The 18,496-nt window shown below is 42.4% G+C and overlaps 1 protein-coding gene across 2 annotated transcripts in view; it reads left to right on the forward strand.

Moving 5' to 3' along the window:
• The window catches only part of epc1b (enhancer of polycomb homolog 1 b), a 38,224-nt gene extending 20,145 nt beyond the window's left edge, over positions 1 to 18,079 (forward strand). For both annotated transcript variants that reach the window (XM_080777323.1, XM_080777322.1), the window contains 13 exons: positions 1,581 to 1,740; positions 5,773 to 5,918; positions 7,092 to 7,304; positions 8,147 to 8,295; positions 8,420 to 8,555; positions 9,336 to 9,494; positions 10,044 to 10,133; positions 10,622 to 10,770; positions 11,146 to 11,591; positions 13,961 to 14,079; positions 14,735 to 14,876; positions 15,503 to 15,860; positions 16,126 to 18,079. In XM_080777323.1, the coding sequence (XP_080633449.1) occupies positions 1,641 to 1,740; positions 5,773 to 5,918; positions 7,092 to 7,304; positions 8,147 to 8,295; positions 8,420 to 8,555; positions 9,336 to 9,494; positions 10,044 to 10,133; positions 10,622 to 10,770; positions 11,146 to 11,591; positions 13,961 to 14,079; positions 14,735 to 14,876; positions 15,503 to 15,860; positions 16,126 to 16,198 (2,280 nt within the window). In that variant the 5' untranslated portion in view covers positions 1,581 to 1,640 and the 3' untranslated portion in view covers positions 16,199 to 18,079. The remainder of the gene's footprint in view (positions 1 to 1,580; positions 1,741 to 5,772; positions 5,919 to 7,091; positions 7,305 to 8,146; positions 8,296 to 8,419; positions 8,556 to 9,335; positions 9,495 to 10,043; positions 10,134 to 10,621; positions 10,771 to 11,145; positions 11,592 to 13,960; positions 14,080 to 14,734; positions 14,877 to 15,502; positions 15,861 to 16,125) is intronic.
• Positions 18,080 to 18,496: the final 417 nt, after the last annotated feature.

Genomic DNA, 18,496 nt, shown 5'->3' on the forward strand with positions numbered 1-18,496 from the left:
ACCCAGTGTTTGGGAAACGGTGCTCTATACTAGGGATGTGTAACAAGGGCCGGTGGTATATTGGTACTGTAACTTTGACGTCACAGAACCAAAATACTGTTAAGTAAATTAAATGTAGTTTACTTTGAAAACACTGATGCCACACAAAGCGGCACTCTAAAGTAAAAGATGCTTGTAAACAGACTAAAGTTGATATGCACAGTTTAAACCTTCACTTATCTCTGACATTTTTACAGCCATTTAAAAGTTGTGTGTAGCCCAACACACACGAGCTGCAAACGGCGCTCGTCAAAACAGCTGCCTCCATTATTTTCAATGGACCTATCCCACACCGGCGGCGTCAGACGCGCGGTCACTCATTGCACAGCGCTCTTGTATTTTATTCATAATAAGCAATATGATTATATGACCTAATGATTAACAGCAGTGCACCGGTCTTCATTGTAAAGTGATGTCATGTCACATAGTGTTCTACTGTGCAACTCATTGTGGTAGTGCATATTGTGTTTTTAGTACAACACACATTTATTACAGAAACTTGTGGCTGCTCTTGTAAATCAGATTTCTGACTCTTAATATTGAATTACATTTGCCATAGCTAGTCCTCAACACTCCCAACATTATCTTGTACATGAGCTGAATCACTTGGTTGTTCAATCCCAGGCAGAACAGTTGTATGTTATTCCAGTGTGCGCCTGGATGATTTTAATTGTTAAGGCTCCCCACTTTGTCTACTACACCATAGAGGAGACGTCGTATTTCTTCCTTGGACAGGTATGCCTACGTCTGTGTACACTGGCATGTTCATGTGCCCTTCACTCGACCCTAAAACTGTTCCCAGAAGGTCCCGTATAGCAGTCAACCCTGCTTAGTCTGTATGTACTATGTAGAGGTGTATTTCTTTTATGCCATGTGACAGTCATGCTCACTTTTCTTTCACATTCTTACATTTTAGCTGTCTTGTGTAAACCACCCTTGTTTTACCCCACGCTTTTTTGACTTTTAAATGACCTGCTCAACGAGATTTATACCCACCCCCAAAAATATCCCAATGCTGAAAGAAATTACCTGAGAGAGCTTTAAAAATCCCTTTGAAATGGAAATTGTGGCGAGAATTCCTCCCATTCTGTGTGGTAGAGATCGGTTTTTGGGTTCTTTGCATCGCACATTTTTATTTCACTTTATAATAAAAGTACTGTCATTGGCGAGCAACACTCTAGAATTGAACTATAGAACCGTGAAGGGAGCAGGGATCCAAGTGGCAGAGGCCAAAAAGGAGTTTTGCGATTTTAGTTTATAAATAAAAAAATCACACCCGTGAAGTGAGGGGCGCTCTATCATCGTACATCATTATGAACTTGTCTATTTGCTCAGACATATGACGTAAATTCTCCATTCCTACACTCCTTTGTGTAGGACGAAAATAGCCGATTTGCTCGTCTACATACAGTAGGACGTAAATTCTCCATTTGAATTTAATGTTTGTTAGGACAAATTATTTCTGAAAAATGTCCTCAACAGTGTTTTTAGGAGGAGTTTGAAGATTAAATCCTCTTTTCTCTCTCTCTCTCTGTCCATAGGAGCACCATCTCCAACGGGCCATCTCTGCCCAGCAGGTGTACGGAGAGAAGCGGGACAATATGGTGATCCCTGTCCCCGAGGCGGATAGCAACATCTCCTACTACGAGTCCCTGTACCCCGGGGACTTCAAGATGCCAAAGCAGCTTATTCACATACAGCGTGAGTTGTGCACCTTGTTCAGAGCTGATTCGTTTTTCTCGTTTCTTGGGTGTGGTCATTCTATTTAGCCATGACTGTTTGTCATGACCTAAAGTCCCGGATCAGGACAACAATTTATTTATTTTGTGGTCAGGTCAGAACTAGACTTTCAAACCTGACTGTGTTGCTCCTTTAAGATGGGAAGCAGGGACATTTCCTTTAAAAAATAATGATGCATATTATCTATCAAATGTGTCCAGTTGAAAAACAATTTAGAAAAAAATTAATATTTAGGCACAGTATAAAGTATTCAGTCCAAAGTATAGCTATGGACAATGTTGGCTGAGTTTGCAACAAGAATATTGCAACATGCATGTTGTTGAGGCAATTATTCATTATTACTATTATTACTAATTATTGTGCTCGGAATTATCTAGCTCTGGTCCATGGCCTTACTGATCTTGCTGCCGTTGCGACAGCATTAGAGCTAGATGAAATGAGGCGGTTATTGTGCAATTGTTTGAAGTTCCAGTGTCGGTGGCTGCGGTTACATGAGGGCCTTTTCATTCAGAATGAAAACTTCAGAATGAATTAATTCAGAAGTAATGTTTTTTGCTGCGTGTTTACATGGGAAAGGTCATTCCGAATGAGTGTTTACATGGACAATACTTTTAAATCCCATTATTTCATTCCACATCAGGTTTGGGGCTGGGAAGACTTCTGATTGGATAGGGGGCGGGCGGATATGTTTACGTCCAGTGGTGGAAAGTACATTTACTTTAGTACTAAAGTACAATTTTGAGGTATTTCTACTTTACTTTCCAATTGTTTTACTTTTACTACACTACATTTCAGTAAAACAAAATAATAATAGAAAAACACTTTTATGCCATATTACTTTATATTTGATTTATCCTGTAGCCTATGAGAGGTTTAGAATATAATTTCTTAATATAATTAATCGCAAAACAAGAGCATAATATAGCCATACCAATTACATGGAAACAAGCATGCACAGAAAGACCAGAATGAACTTCAATCCGAATGAGTTTTTACATGAGTCCACAATTGTTTCAATAGGATTTAAAAATGGAATAAACCGGTCAGTTACATCAGATCTAAGTTTAAATCAGATTGACCATTTTCATTCCGATTTAAGTTTTTGTAGGTGTTTACATGAGAACTTTTAATAGGATTTAACTTTTATTCTGAATGAAAAGGGGATTTAACTGTCCATGTAAACGTAGCCAATGGTTGCCTGAGTGAGAGCTGAGGTGACCCTCTGTGTAACCCTGTCTGACAACGTGCCTTCAGTGTTGACACTGATTTGCTGAGTCACTCCAGGTCAGGTTGATTTGAATTCATCTCACTTACACGCTGTCAACTCCCTAGCCTGGATGATGTGTGTGCTGCTGCCGTTCTCTCTGACGTGTGTGGGTGTGTTTATTTATGGCACTCCCTTGTGGCTGTGTGAGACTGGGTTTGTGTGTATTGTGTTATCTGTGTCTTTGTCTGAACGGATATGTCAATCTTCGTGTGTGTGTGTGTGTGTGTGTGTGTGTGTGTGTGTGTGTGTGTCTCTTTCTGGAAGTTGTACTCTTGGCAAGTTGGCAAATTTCCCTTGGCAGACTAATTGAACATTCTCTCCAATGAGAGAATGATTTAGAAATGCATGAGGGTAAATAAGGACACTTTGTTGCGTGTGCAATGCATGAGGGTAAATAAGGACACTTTGTTGCGTGTGCAATGCATGAGGGTAAATAAGGACACTTTGTTGCGTGTGCAATGCATGAGGGTAAATAAGGACACTTTGTTGCGTGTGCAATGCATGAGGGTAAATAAGGACACTTTGTTGCGTGTGCAATGCATGAGGGTAAATAAGGACACTTTGTTGCGTGTGCAATGCATGAGGGTAAATAAGGACACTTTGTTGCGTGTGCAATGCATGAGGGTAAATAAGGACACTTTGTTGCGTGTGCAATGCATGAGGGTAAATAAGGACACTTTGTTGCGTGTGCAATGCATGAGGGTAAATAAGGACACTTTGTTGCGTGTGCAATGCATGAGGGTAAATAAGGACACTTTGTTGCGTGTGCCTAATGAAGTGTCAACGCGTTGGCTTTATTGGGTGTGTGCGGGGTGGATTTATAGGTGTGAAATGAAAGAGTGTAGGTAAGTAGTAGCCTATGTTTGGGGTATTTATTAAAATGGCTCAACATTGAAAAAGTATCCATCAAAATGTCTTGTAGGCAGATTTTACTGTCACAGATTTGATTCCCATTCCTCAAACTGCTATCAAGAACTTGAATGGCACCTGCTGTTTGATGTGCAGAATGCACACTGCAAAAAGAGCCACAGTACATCCAGAAGGGTACTATACAACAGCTTGAATTTCATTGAATTTCAATTTTTCCTCCTACAGTCTGATTTTAAATTAATTGTATGATTGTGAAAAAAATGGTTATAGTGGATTTGTTGAATCATGATTGACAACCCTAGAACTGGTAAGGAGGATGCGATAAATCGATGGATCTATATACATAATATATATTGTTGTTTTTCCATTCATTTTATAAAATCAGCTGCCTGGATCAATGCCAATCACATTTAAATCACTAATCCCTAAATATGGTACCACTAAAGAATATCGTTTTGTCTGCAGTGTGTCATGGATGATGGACTTATCAGCAATTTTCACTACACCATCCCACAACGGGGTGCATAATTGGCTACATGGGTTAACTACATGGTTTAGACTAGTCATTGGTTAGACATGGGTTAACTACATGGTTTAGACTAGTCATTGGTTAGACATGGGTTAACTACATGGTTATAGAGTCAAAAAGCATCATTGTTTGCCCGATTGCATGGAGCAAGTAGAAAAAACCTGCGGGCAAGTCTAGACCTGGTCAGTCTGGCAAGTCTAGACCTGGTCAGTCTGGCAAGTCTAGACCTGGTCAGTCTGGCAAGTCTAGACCTGGTCAGTCTAAAAAGTTGAGCCCAATGTTTGGTTTTCTTTCCATTTCTCCTATCGGCTGCGGGCGGCCTCTGTCTTCTTTTTCTGAAGGTCTCTGCCTAAAAGCAGGACTCCATACTGTGAACAAAATGAGTGCAAGTAAAAATTTCACCCGATTGCATTTGTGAGTCAGTGTGCATGATGATCATTACGATTACGTTGGTATTATTCTGCATGCATCTTCATCATCATGTGTGTAAGTGTATGGTGAAACCCATGTAACAATCCTGTTATTCAAAGCAACTGATGTGGCGTTCTCAACTCCTACCTGGATGTCCCTAACATGAAAAGGGAGCCAGTCTAAATCAGCTTGATGTTGGTCAAAAATGCTTTCCTTTTTATGGAAGCAGTAATTGGGCAGATGGGGTCAAATCGGCTCTGCCGATAAGTCAGTGACTTGATTTTAGTTGCTGGCCAGCACAGGGACACAGTTCCAGTGTGTGCCTCAAATATGAATTTCAGACGAGTGTTTTTCTTTCTTATTTAACCGTGATGGGGCTGTGGTTGTGGGAAGACTGCTGCAAAGGGGTGAACACAATGGCATAATCAATATCCATTACTGAGATAAATGGACTGATGAATTGGGAATGTGACTTCAGGCTCTTGTGAGGGATTGAATCTCGTATTTTTTATTTTACCTAAAAGACAATTTCCTTATTTTGGGTGGGGGTAGTTAACTTTCTTAAAATAATGTGAGCATACCCTTATGAATGCGTCCGTCTTCATTATAGATGTCCCGATACTGTATCAGTATCAGAAAAGTATCTGTATCGGCCCTTATTTGTCATATCTGGTCGTATCAGTGAATATGCCAGTCTGACCACCGATCCAACACAGGGGTAAGGGGATGACACTATGGCAATTAAATAAAATGTTGCGGCATGTGGAGCTTGCTTTGGAGTTGTCCAAACTGCAAGTGTACATTTGAGTGAGGAGTCTGCTATAAACGCATGCACAACACCAAATGGTGTATACAAGCTACTCTACCCAGGAAGCCATTTCTGAATTAAAAACTAACGAGTTCTCTCCCGCTGCAGCTTTCAGCCTGGACACGGAGCAGCCCGACTACGATCTGGACTCGGACGACGAGGCCTTCATCGCCAAGCTGAAGAAGAAGATGGAGTTCAGCTGCCTGCAGTTTGAGGAGATGGTGGACCGGCTAGAGAAAGGCAGCGGGCAGCAGGTAGGCTACCATAGAGACCAGGAAACCCTGCACAATGTGACGGGAGTTAGTGGTGTGCTCTCCTCTGTCAGAGATTCTCATCCTTTTGTATTCCCCAGTTTGATATCGTCACTGTCGTGAGGAAAGCACCTAACTCCCTTTTTTTCCCCCCCTCATAAATCAATGCTATTGAACACCCTTTACGTCTGTCTTTGTTAAAAATAATATTTAACCAATGAAAAGTATTAAAAACGTTAACTCCATTGGACCCTCACACTGTCTGCTAAAGCAGCTCACCACCACCTCTCCCCTCTCATGCAAGTAATTGACCATATATAAACGTTGAGGCAGAGCATTCATGATTGTTTTATTTTTCATTTCCTGAAAAATGAACATTTTGGGTGGTTTCTCTTCAACAGCAGAGCTATGCAATGCATTAGTCCACAGATCCCCATTTGTTATGATTTATCCCTGGGACCCAAATTTACATGGTGAAGTCGGGGCTTAAAGTTCGACATATGGGCCATTTATGAGATCAGTGTGGATCTGCAAAAAAAAATTATACCGGGGGTTTCTGGTGTATGTCGCCATGGCCACGGTGTGACTGTGAATTACATAAAGTCATCAAAACGCAGCATATACTTGCTAGTTGCACTTGCTACTAGTCAGGAGATCTCTCCAAAGTCCAAACTACCAAACATCCATTTCCTCTGAAATAATATTTACATCGATCAGCTGGTCAGAATGCACCGCTGAATGTAACCCGACACGGCGACACCGAAGTGTTGGCGTGCCGGTGTCTTGTGCACTGCTGTGCAGACAGTAGATAGCAGATCTGCAAGCTCACAGTGTCATGAATTCTACTGAGCTTTTATAGCTGACGCCTCCTGGTCCAAACGACCTCCATCGAGTACGCCTTTTGACAATTGTTTTAATATAAATTGATTACGGTTCACAACTGTGATCCCCCCCCCAATACACACACACACACACTTTGTGAATCACTGCTGTAGGACTGTCACTTCCACTTAAATCCCAAAGGAAAATTCCAGGTGCTCTGAAAGAAAATGGGGCCAATATAATCACTTGGAAGAAACCCTGCAAAAATTACTGCAGAAGTGCTCTCATCTTATTTCATGGCGTGATTCTATGGGCTCAGTTTCTGACATTGAGGATGTTCTTGCTCCTCCGCAGCCGGTGAGTCTCCCAGAGGCCAAGCTGCTCCTCAAGGAGGATGACGAGCTCATCAAGGAGGTGTTCGATTACTGGAGCCGTAAGAGGAAAACCTGCAAGGGCTCCTCTTACGGCCTCATCCCCAACTGCAAGCAGGAGAGGCGGGACGGCTCCAGCACCAGCGACCCTTACGTGGCCTTTCGCCGACGCACGGAGAAGATGCAGACCAGGAAGGTACGAGTCCCATGTGGCCGGTTCTGGGCCAGACGTTCAGTTCAATTACAAATGGCGTCTCTTCCCCCGAGGCGGTTAATTCTTGAAGCAAGCATAGTAGTCCATACTATGCTTGCTTCAGGCGGGACACGAGGATTGGCAGGGACATTGATGGTAGTATTACGCCCAAGCTCCACTGCAGGGAATGTTCCCTTTTTAATCAAGGAAGGGTGCTACACTTCCTTGATTAGTTCTTTTTTTTTAAACGCCGTCCAAACGCAATGCGGCGCAACACACACGCAGTAAAATAAAAAGGCTTGAGAGTAATTAAAAAGTACATTGTGTAAATAGTTGTCTGGACCGTCTGGGTACAAAGTATGATGTGATTTTTAACTACGGGAATAGATCAACCTTAGGGACAGCAATTGGTCCATAAGAGAGAATGGTCTGTTTTTTTGTTTTTTGTTTATGAAAAGGAGAAAATGGGAATTATTTTGAACCTTTAAAATGTGTAGGAACTGTGCGAAAGACTTTTCCCCATAATGGAAACTACCATCTGTACTACTGTCAACTTTGTTCTAAAGAACATATGTGCCACCATGTGGTCAAGTAAAGAATTGTGTTTTTGAAATAGTAGGGTTTTTAGTACGGCATCAGAAAAACAAAATCCACAATTCATTACTACCATTCCCATGTCTGGTAGTTGTATGGTTTCTCTTATCAACCTTTTATTAATTGTCACCTTACCGCTTGTTGGTTGTGTTGCTGTGTTGAAAAGCTCCACGTAATCCATTATTGGTGTTCATTGTGATTTTAATTCATAAAAAAAATTTCTAATGCCGATTTTCCAAATCCGCCATCAGAACCGCAAGAATGAAGAGGGGTCTTATGAGAAGATGCTGAAGCTGCGACGGGACCTGAGCCGAGCCGTCACCATCCTGGAGATGATCAAGAGGAGAGAGAAGAGCAAGAGAGAGCTGCTCCACCTCACACTGGAGATCTTTGAGAAGAGGTAACCGCACGGCGCACACCGTAACCCATTAAAACTGGGGAAACACACACTCTCATACAAATAAAAACTCATCGTTGTTCCTGCCATGACTTGCCATGTTTGTTTTTGTTTTTTGTCCATCCAGAAACGTCATGTCGGACTTTGGTGGTGAGGTGCTAGCGGAGGTGTTGGCCCAGAGGGCTCTGGTTAAACCTCAGATCATCCCTCTGCTTCCACTCCCCAACCAGTACCACATGGACCATAAGGACTACAAGATCAAGGTGAGACCCGGAGACAATCTGGCTTAAAGAGGAGACGCTTCATTTAGTTCAGTGGTTGTCAAACCAAGCTCACGTGTCGCATCGCGAAAAGGTTGTGAGCTTTTTTGGTGGGTCATTTTCAAATACTGACCTTTGAAATATCTTGATGCTATAATATATTAACCCATTTAGGCTTCTAAATTCTGACGGTTTTCTGAAATACCTATGTTTCTATGTCAGTGGTGCTCAATATATTATGTCAAGAACCCCAAATATTATATGTATTTGGCCGCCGACCCCCATCTGAAAATATGTTGTTCCAGGGACCCCAGAAGCAAAGATTTGAGTTTAAAACGTTCGCTCTGAACGACCCTATATTCAAAGATTTGCGCCACATTTTCATGATTTTTCAGTGTGCTATGCTATGTGCTGTGCTATGAGCTTGTAGATCTGCTATTTTTCAATAGCTAAGGTATAACATAATGCTTAAAACACCAAAAGGGGTTCCTGCCCAGAATGGGTTAACACATTTTGCTGGAACCCCCTCTGGGACCCCTGCTGGTCTCCAAACCCCACTTGAGAACCACTGATTTATTCATTTCATGCGAGTGCTTCAGAAATAATGGTCCAAAACTTGTTTGTGCACTTTCTCTCTCTTTTCTTCCCCCACTTCATAAACATATCTGCGTCTTATCTTGAGCACCAAATGAACAATTCTCTGCATTTTGTTGTTGTATGAAATGATGCAAAGCATATGGGTAGATAATGTTAATGAATGTGGCCTCTATCCCACCCTCTCAGCCCGAAAAGACAGAAGTCCCCCGGCAAAAAAGGAAGTACGAGAAGAAGCCGAAAGTATTGCCAGTGTCGTCGGGGGGCCATGCGGGCCCCGTTGTCTTCAACGCCAAGGACCTCAACCAGTACGACTTCCCCAGCTCCGACGACGAGCCCTTCTCACAGGTACCTCTCCCTGGTGCTTTTCAATATTTCCGTTACCAAAAAACGTGTTGCTCTCACTAATCTGACCTTTGAGATTTTCCAAGTGTTTCATTTGTTTAGAAAATGGGGAAGACACAAGTCTGTTCTGACCTTACAGTGGCAACAACAGATTTAAATAAATTACTCTAAATTATAATCCTTAAAAAAGAATGGCGGGGCTTCAGCCCATTGAGGCATTTAAAAACGAATAACGCAAGTTTAAAATCGTTCTATATTTGGCAGGGAGCCTGTACGGAGGCAAGCAGCAGTGTTCTAGACGATGTGCAGGCGCCTAAGCAATGAATTCTAATTGCCTAGCAGGGAGATAGGCTTTTACCATGGCAATTAATCACACTGTAGTAGAAGCAGTGCTTTTAATCACAGAGCTGCTGCCCTGTTTCTCAAATTTTAAGGAGCAATCGAGGGTTACACCAACATTTTTGACACACGCTAGCTATAGGATTGCTTTAAATCAATCTTCTTGTTTATCACAACCTGCCTGTTGACCTGTTGCCTGACCTCTGTTTGCAGCTGCACTCTGGCTCTTCAGAAGCAGAGGAGGAAAATGACCCAGATGGAAACTTCGCCTTCCGCAGGAAGGCAGGCTGCCAATACTATGCTGTAAGAAACCCTTAATCTCAACATTTGCACCTCGGCGGCTTAAAGTAGAATACATTATACATGCAACAAGGCTAAGGCTGCACAGTAAACATTTCAGCCAGACACTGTGGTCACCACAAAACAAACTGCAATACAGAGCACAATAAAATAACAAAACCATGGTTTGTTTTTTTGCATTGTATACCTCCTGGAAACACAGGACACAATGTTGGGAGTTTCCAATCCTCCCACCGGCACCTTCAGTCCATCCTAGTGGTTTAAAAAGCATCTAAAGACATACCTTTGTGATAGTTGCGAACGGTAATAATAATAATAACGGTGAATATTGTCAATAAACGTTGGCACGGTGATGCTAATGCATGATTTGGTCCTAGGTCTGTATTTATGAACTATTTTACAACCGAACTCGGCCAATCGGAATCAAGGCCTGGATCTATTCATATTTAGAAACTCCATTTATATTATTGTTTAACTCTCTCTCTATCCAGGCTCACCAGGAGTGTGTTCGTAACTGGAGGTGGTGTGGGCCCTGGGAGGGTGGTTTGGCTGATGCCCGCTATCGCTACAGCCTGACCACGCTAACTGTTCCACGGACCTGCCTGGGTTTGGCACGACGACGAATCGGCAGGGGCGGCAGGTCTGGTCCTTTTTTTTTTTAATTGGCTAATTCGCATTTACTATGAAAACGTGCATTTCCCTTCGGTCAGTCTGTCACCCCACATCTCCATATATGGTCATGCCTCGTGACATCACGTGACCTCATCAGGGATGGAGACCCCTTCAGACATTCACATTCAGTGCCCAAGATGTATTTTTCTAATTTATGTTTTTTATTTTGTGATCTTGTGTTTCGCGCAAGATTTTTTACGTCCCGACTAAAGTGGCTCATAACTCTAAATCTCTGGCGCTCTCCATGGTTTTAATCAAAAGAAGTGTGTTAGATATGTGTGTACGTTTGACTTTACTGGCGAGTTGTAATCTGGCAGAATGCTGACTATGCTACTCTCAACAGAATACTGCTGGACCGGGCTCACACGGACTACGACGACCTGTTTCACGGACTGAATCCGGACCTGCTGCTCCAGCCGTCTCCTCTCTCCTCTCCTCCCACACCTTCGACGCCTCCTACCACCACCACAGCTACTACTACAACGACGACGCTGCGCTCGCCAGCTGCCGACAAGCTCGCCAGTACCTCAGAAACTAATACCTCGGACAGAAGCTCCTCCTTCACTTCCTCCTCTTCCTCCTCTACGGACCTCAGTCAGATACTGTTGAACATAAAGGCGTGCCGCTGGAGGCACTTCAGGCCGCGGACGCTGCCGCTACACCGGCTAGACGACGCCCACCCGCTCTTCAGGAGGCTGAGCCGGGGCTTGAGACGCGCCGGCCTCTCGGCCTCCTCTCCCAGCGGGGTTGCCGCAAGGGGAAGGGTGGCCCCGCCTGCCCCAGTCGCTGGTGAGTTGGGACCAGACAGACGAACGGGGTGCACTCCGTCACACGCGTTTAAAACTGCCAGTGGAGCAGTGTGCAGTTATACTGGCGTTCAGAAACGTTGCGGTTCATCGTGGTTACCTCCGGCTTACATGCTACCATGTGCATTTGCACACATCCCATTAGCCGTGTGCACATGAGCACACGCACCATTGGCATTGAAGCGCTTAATCAAAGTTTTTGCTGGCTGGAGTTTAGAAGTAGGTTCTCCCCTAAGAGCCAAGCTATTTGAGAGAGGTAATATAATAGTCCAAGAATGAAAAAAGATGTCTGATCAATTCCTCTTTCTCCTGCATAGCCGTTTTCTTTCCTTTGTTCCTTTCATTGGTCTTTATGTTTTTCCATTGGTAATGCTGCTACGATTGAGTGTCTTCGTTGTGAGTTTCTAAAGCATGGTACATTTCTATTCTTTCTTTGTCTGCACTGCTATTGTGAATGGTCGTATTGTTATAGCCACCTTGCCAGCCAGCTGGTGTGTTTTCTTTTTATCCTCCATGAATTAAAGGTAAAAAAAAACACATTTATTCTACCGTATTCCATGTATTGTTGGTGTTTGGTTAGGCACAGTATACAGTACATCCACAGATGTTAATTTTAGCTCAGTTTACCTACATGCACATTTTGAAGATGGCCTCGTGGGGCTGCACTCCAGGGAATTAACCCACAAGTCGCATACGCATTTCACACTTGAGTTGGACATGTATAACACTGCTGCAATTTAAGCTCAAACGGTAGAAGGGGAACAGCCAATGTTATGTGGGTGGACTGTTGGCTATGGCTCATCTCCTTACACACCACGTCAGTGTTGACTGCATTGTGTAGTGTATAGAATGAGATTATCTTTACAGTTTGCACCAACATACGCCTACATTTAGATAAAGAAACCATAGCCCACCCCAACTTTTTGTTTTTGCATTTAGACTTTTAGTCATATGATGGATTTATAACTTGGCAAGTGACCTGCAGCTTTTGAAAGGCTGTGTGTCAGGTTACTTATAGGAGGGAGATGTTCAGCCTGGAGATTTTGTAGCCCATGTTCAAGGCAGTGCCAAAACCTTGTGGTAAACCTGAGTGCAGTTCAGACAGAAGTACAACTTGATCTTGGTTGAATATGTGACTCCCTACATTCACATACTACACTTCACATTGGAAGGGAATGTTCACGATTTGCTTGGCATGTTTATTAACCACTGTATACTTAATTGATATGGATCCCATATGGACCTATTCTAACCCCCCTCCTATTTTCCATCTATACCTAATCTGTTCGCCAGAAATAGCAGATCTACAATAACACATCTACATTCTACAAGCTCATGTGACATACATTGTGAGCATGTAGATCTGCAACGCATTATGAGCTTGTAGATTTTTTTTTTGCCAAATGTTCACCCCAGATTTGGAAAACTAGGTTTCATGTGATTTAATAAAAACAATCTGTAGCTGAATCAAGATTCACATACACACATATTTTGGAATTTTAGACTGTAACCTTGACAGTTTTGGTTGCTGAGATAATGCCATCAGCATTTATTAATGTGACTCATTGATTGGTATGAAACTATTGCTGAGATGAATCAATGCAAACTACTTTTAAACACGTTTATACTTTATTTAGTGGGAGTACATCACTTTTAGAAACAAAAACAAGCACACGGTAGAATTAAAGTTCTGGCTATTCATTTCTTATTCTGAGGAACTGGTTACGTGTGTATAGTATACATATACACGCATACGCATGCATCCATACATATATATATATATATTTTTTTTTTTTACACTACATTGACTTGATGAAGCCGATGCCATTTCAGTGGAGGCGTCATTCTGTATCTGTGATGTGACGGTCTTGAGTATTCAGTTTTATTAACTTCAATGTTAAGAAAAGGGTCCCGCACACTGTCTTCCACTTATGGAGCAGTAGTTGTACCTGATGAAGGTCGTTTAGACTGAAACGTTGTCATCTAATAAAACTACTGCTCTAGAAGTGAAAGGCAGTGTGAATCTTCTCATGATTCGCATTTGCTCCGACAACACCTGTCTTTGTAGGAGTGCACAAGGCCTTTTCGTTACATTAACTTCATTGTTAAAAACGTGTGCTAGTGATTGGGGCAGGTACGCCGGGAGCTGTACAATGAAAACAAAGGGCTATCCGTTTATGACAGAACCCCTTTATAAACAACATCAAATGTTAAAATATCATCCAAACTCGTACTATTCTAGCAGTGTTTTCAAGCTCATTCTGTTTTTCAAAATGGCCATCAGCGGTTCTCAGACTGGATTTAACCAGTCTTCAGTGTGATCATTAAAGAGCTGTTAAATGTGTGTCCCAGTTGTCACAGCAGAACAATACCAGCAGCATCAGGATCAGCTGGCACAGATGCAGAGACAACAGCTGGAACAGATTCAGCAGCAACACACAGCCAGCAGCAACACTGCCAACAGCACACAGGTCAGTCACAAGGCACGCACGCATACACCTCCGTTAACGTTTTTACATTCCCCTACTCTGTTTGGGAGCAATGCACCAAATCTCAAGACAACTTCATACACCACCTGTATCTCAACCTTCTCTGAAGCATCTCTCTATTGATGATATTCACACGGCTGCCATCTTGCCAGGAAGGTGATGCCTAGGTGACACTTCCCATTCAGAGAGCCCATTCATCCAAACAGAAAAGTCCTCTATAATTATATTAAACACCGTCAAAATCACCAACATTGCAGCTGTAGGGAAAGCTTGAATTATCCTCTTTCTATCTGTAAAGTGTTTGTTTAATAAAAATCCACCGTAGACATTTTATAAATTACTTCCTGTCAAGAAATTATTTGTTTATTTTCCAAGTGTCTGAGTTTGGAAGCGTTCGTTATCAGTAAAGCAACCTCCTGCTGCCTCCTGCATTATGTGCACATTTAAAGTGATATTCAACGAGCACTTCCAAACTCCAACTTGGCTCTTCAAAATAAGGGTTGCAAGCGGAAACCGTGGCAATGCACGATAAATAGATGAATCAATCCTGGCGGCCATTGTGGTCTAAACTAGTGTTGAGTAGTTTTCCCCGGCCATACAAAGAGTTATTAAGGTCTCTGTCCCTCCCATGTTTTAGGGTAGGGCCACGAATACATTGGACCAGGCCAGCGCCCAGTTTGCAGCGTCAGCCCTGGTGACCACGGATCAACTTCTGGCCCTCAAGACCAAGGAGGATCTGGGCCTGGGAGGAGGCATCAACGGTATCCTGTCCCCTTCAGGTACCAGCACAGCTAGTGCAGCTGCTTGTCTGCTAGTACAGTCAAGATTATTGTTCTAGCAGCTTAGACTCATGTCGGTCTCTAAACACTTTGCTCGACTAGAGACTGAGGACAGTCCCGTGTGTTTGTGTGTGTGTGTGTGTGTGTGTGTGTTTTTATTTGGATATGCATTGATTTTAGCTATTGATAAAAACATTTTCCAAAACATGTATTACTTTGCACAAAACAAAATATGTAACGAGTCGTTTTTCACCGAACAGGCTGCATGATTGCAGCCTAATGTAACGTTGTTATTATATTGCTTTATTTGTGCATTGCGCTGAATGATTGTTACATCTGGAATTGTTAGGTCTGGAAATTGGGTTAAATATTCTGGAAAGGTTTTGGAAATCCATTGGTAAAAATGTGTGGGAACCCTGTGTCTCAGTGACATTTGTTTTCATAGAAATAGGCGTAGCTTTTTTTGCACCTGATCTAGCAACTACCGGTACCGCACATAGAAGTCCCCAGGGGCCCAACAGTTTCAAAACTCATGACACTGTCCCATGCCTCCTCATTTCTAAAGTCTCATTCTTGACTCTCTCACCAACCTCCCCCAAAACAATTGACCCCACAATCTCAACCAGGTGTCTACAAGGGCTTGCACCTCCCAAGCACAGCGTCCCCATGTCCCAACACCACCCCAGGTTTCCTCCATCCCACCACCACCGCCAGTAACAACAACGGCACCACCACACACCACGTCCCCAACTCCAAAACCCCCACTCGGGTCCTGCTGGGAAACCCCCCCACCAACAGCAGCAGCCTGCGTCTGGGCGTGCCCGCAGCGAAGCGCGCACACACCCCGCGCACGCTGAGCACCGCCGTCTCCTCCTCGGCCCTGAAGCTGGCTGCCGCCGCCAACGCCACCACGGTGACCGCCAACTGTCAGAAGCCGAAAATGGCCTCCACAGCCTCAGCTCCACCCCTGGATATGGTGCCCAGGTGAGTTATGTGTGTGTTTGTTTACCTATTGCTCCCCTACTTGCATGTGTGTATTTTCTTATTCTACAGCACTTTGCATCCTCACCAAAGTTAAGTACACTGTAATCATCTACAGCATTTGTATTGCCCCCTAAATGAAAATACTGTCGGACCTCACCAAGCGATTATAAAGCCAAGAGTAGAATTGTAAGTGAATTGCTCGTTAGTCCTGTCTCGAGAATAATTGATTTTTATTTTCATTTTCCTCGTTAATTATTGTCCCCAGGGAGAATCACGATCAAGACAAGCCAGCACTAAACAGTCTATCGGACAACACAGTGGCCATGGAAGTCACGTAGCACTGTGTCCTTGCGTGTTTGTGTGTATTTGTATGTTTGTTTGTGTGTGTGTGTGTGTGTGTGTGTGTGTGTGTTGGCACACTCGAAGCAGGGAGGAAAACCTAACTTCCGTTGTTTTTAGGTGCTATGCATCGTCTAGAGAGAAAATGAAATAAGCCGTGAATGCAAGCAGCGGGCGGAATGCGCTACGGCACGCTGTTTCCATGGCTACTGTTCTTGGGACTTAATTGCAATGCTCGTCTCGTACATTGTTTTTTCTTTTTTGTTTGTTAATCTTTTTTTTTTCTTTTTTTTTACTTTTTCCTATTTGTTACTGTTAAATGAGAGAGATCATCTGTAAATTATGGATATGGCAATTATATGTACAGTACTGCATATTTGTAATACCCCCTACTGTCCCCTTCCCTTTTCCCTGTTCTTGTAAATAACATTACTTGAATACAGAATTGTTCATTTGTGATGTTTTGCACTCGGGATATATGAAAAAAAAAAGACGACGACAAAAGAAAATGAATTAAAAAGACAAATCGACAAACTGCAACTGGTGCAAGTGTGAGGTGAGTTGTAACCACAAAACAAGCACAAATTAATGTGAGTCATCAACGTGCATGGTGCAGAAACCTGCTGTTGGGTCTATTTATTGTACAACACCCTCACACACACACCCTCCAAACCCCAGTTTAATTCTTCTTTTCATCTTATTTTTGTTGTACACTGTACACTCATTGGTTACCGTGGTGTGGTCCTGTAGTCCGTTTTCCAGATATGAACTTTGTCTCTTCTTTTTTTTTTGCCATGACCACCCGTAGAGGATGAGGTTTCAAAAGCAATTTGTGAGCGCTGTTCGTTTGTGGTCGTTCTGTGTGTGTGTGTGTTGGATCAGTCAGTGGTGACATGCATTTATACTTGTGTGTGTGTGTGTGTGTGTGTGTGTGTGTGTGTGTGAGAATAAGTGGTGACAGGCGATCATACTGAGTGGGAAGGAAGTAAGTGTTCTACAGGTATTTTGTGGTGTAGCCATGAGTTTTGTCAGTAGGTTCATCACTTCCCATCATGTTATACGGTTCACAATTTATTCCAGAGACAAGTAACAAAGAAATGGAGATACTTTTTTTTTTGTTTTTCCCCCAGCCATTGCTCCTGCTACGTTATCTAAGCACTATGTTTTTGTTTTATTTTGTTGATTAATCATGCTGCTTTATTTTCTCCTGACCACCATTGGACCTAATCTTATTTATTTTTATTTTATTCTGAAAAGATAATTCCCTCTTCCCGATGGTTTTGTGAATCTTCCCTTCTTACCGTGATCTTACCGCATGTTCCTCTTCATTATTTTGTTACTTGTTGATCTAAAATGCAGGAAAAGAAAGGCCATTAAGGAACGGAAATTCTGTAACTTTCTCAACACGATTCATCATTCCAGTTTATAAAGTAGTACAAGAAGGAAAATTAAGATGGGGAAGGGGGGGATACCATGAGATAAAATAGTTTGTTTTTTATCGTCGTTGCTTCTATAGAAGGCTGAAAGTTATCGGGTGCCTTCTTTGGAAAATATACAAGTATATATTTATACATAAATGAGCTCTTCTGTGAAGAGGTGGGTATTGAACAAAGCTACTTGTACTTTGTCTGGACCACAATCTGAACGCCCGTTCCAATGGCCTACCTGATTCACCACTTAAGACTTAATTCATGCTCTGTAGTCATGACGTGTTATTGGCTTGTGGATCTGTTATTAATTGACACCCTTGCTGATGCTGGAGTATATTAATCTTAAGTTATCTTTTATTTTCATTTAGTAGAATCCCCCTCCCCCACACACAAGTATACACAAATCATGGAGAATTCTCACTAAACAAAATAAAAACCCAGGGCATTATGTGTTTTTGACTAGCATGTCTGGTTTGTTCTTGTCCTGTATCTGTTTTTACCTTCCGTTAAGGATGAGAGTATGATTGCATGGGGTCTTTAGCACTTTTTTCCAAGGATGTACTCCTGTGTTGCTGTGGCTCCAGTTTGTACTGGACTCGGAAGTCATGCTGAATAATACCGTAACAAAACATTGCTTCAATTACTTATTCACAGAGGATTCAACTATCCGTTCTGTTCAAACCAAAAGAATAATAATAGGATGATGTAAATTTCTGCAAATAACTGCCATCAGAGTGAAAATTGCCTGGCCTTAATAATCCTATCATGAGGACTAATGATGCATCTTTTGAAAATATTGCTGCAAGATTAATATTAATGGACCGTATAAAGCATCATTTGAAATCAAAGTTAACTAAGGAAGAACTA

This window comes from Protomyctophum bolini, assembly GCF_963924005.1.
Source record: "Protomyctophum bolini genome assembly, chromosome: 12".
Classification (NCBI taxonomy): domain Eukaryota; kingdom Metazoa; phylum Chordata; class Actinopteri; order Myctophiformes; family Myctophidae; genus Protomyctophum; species Protomyctophum bolini.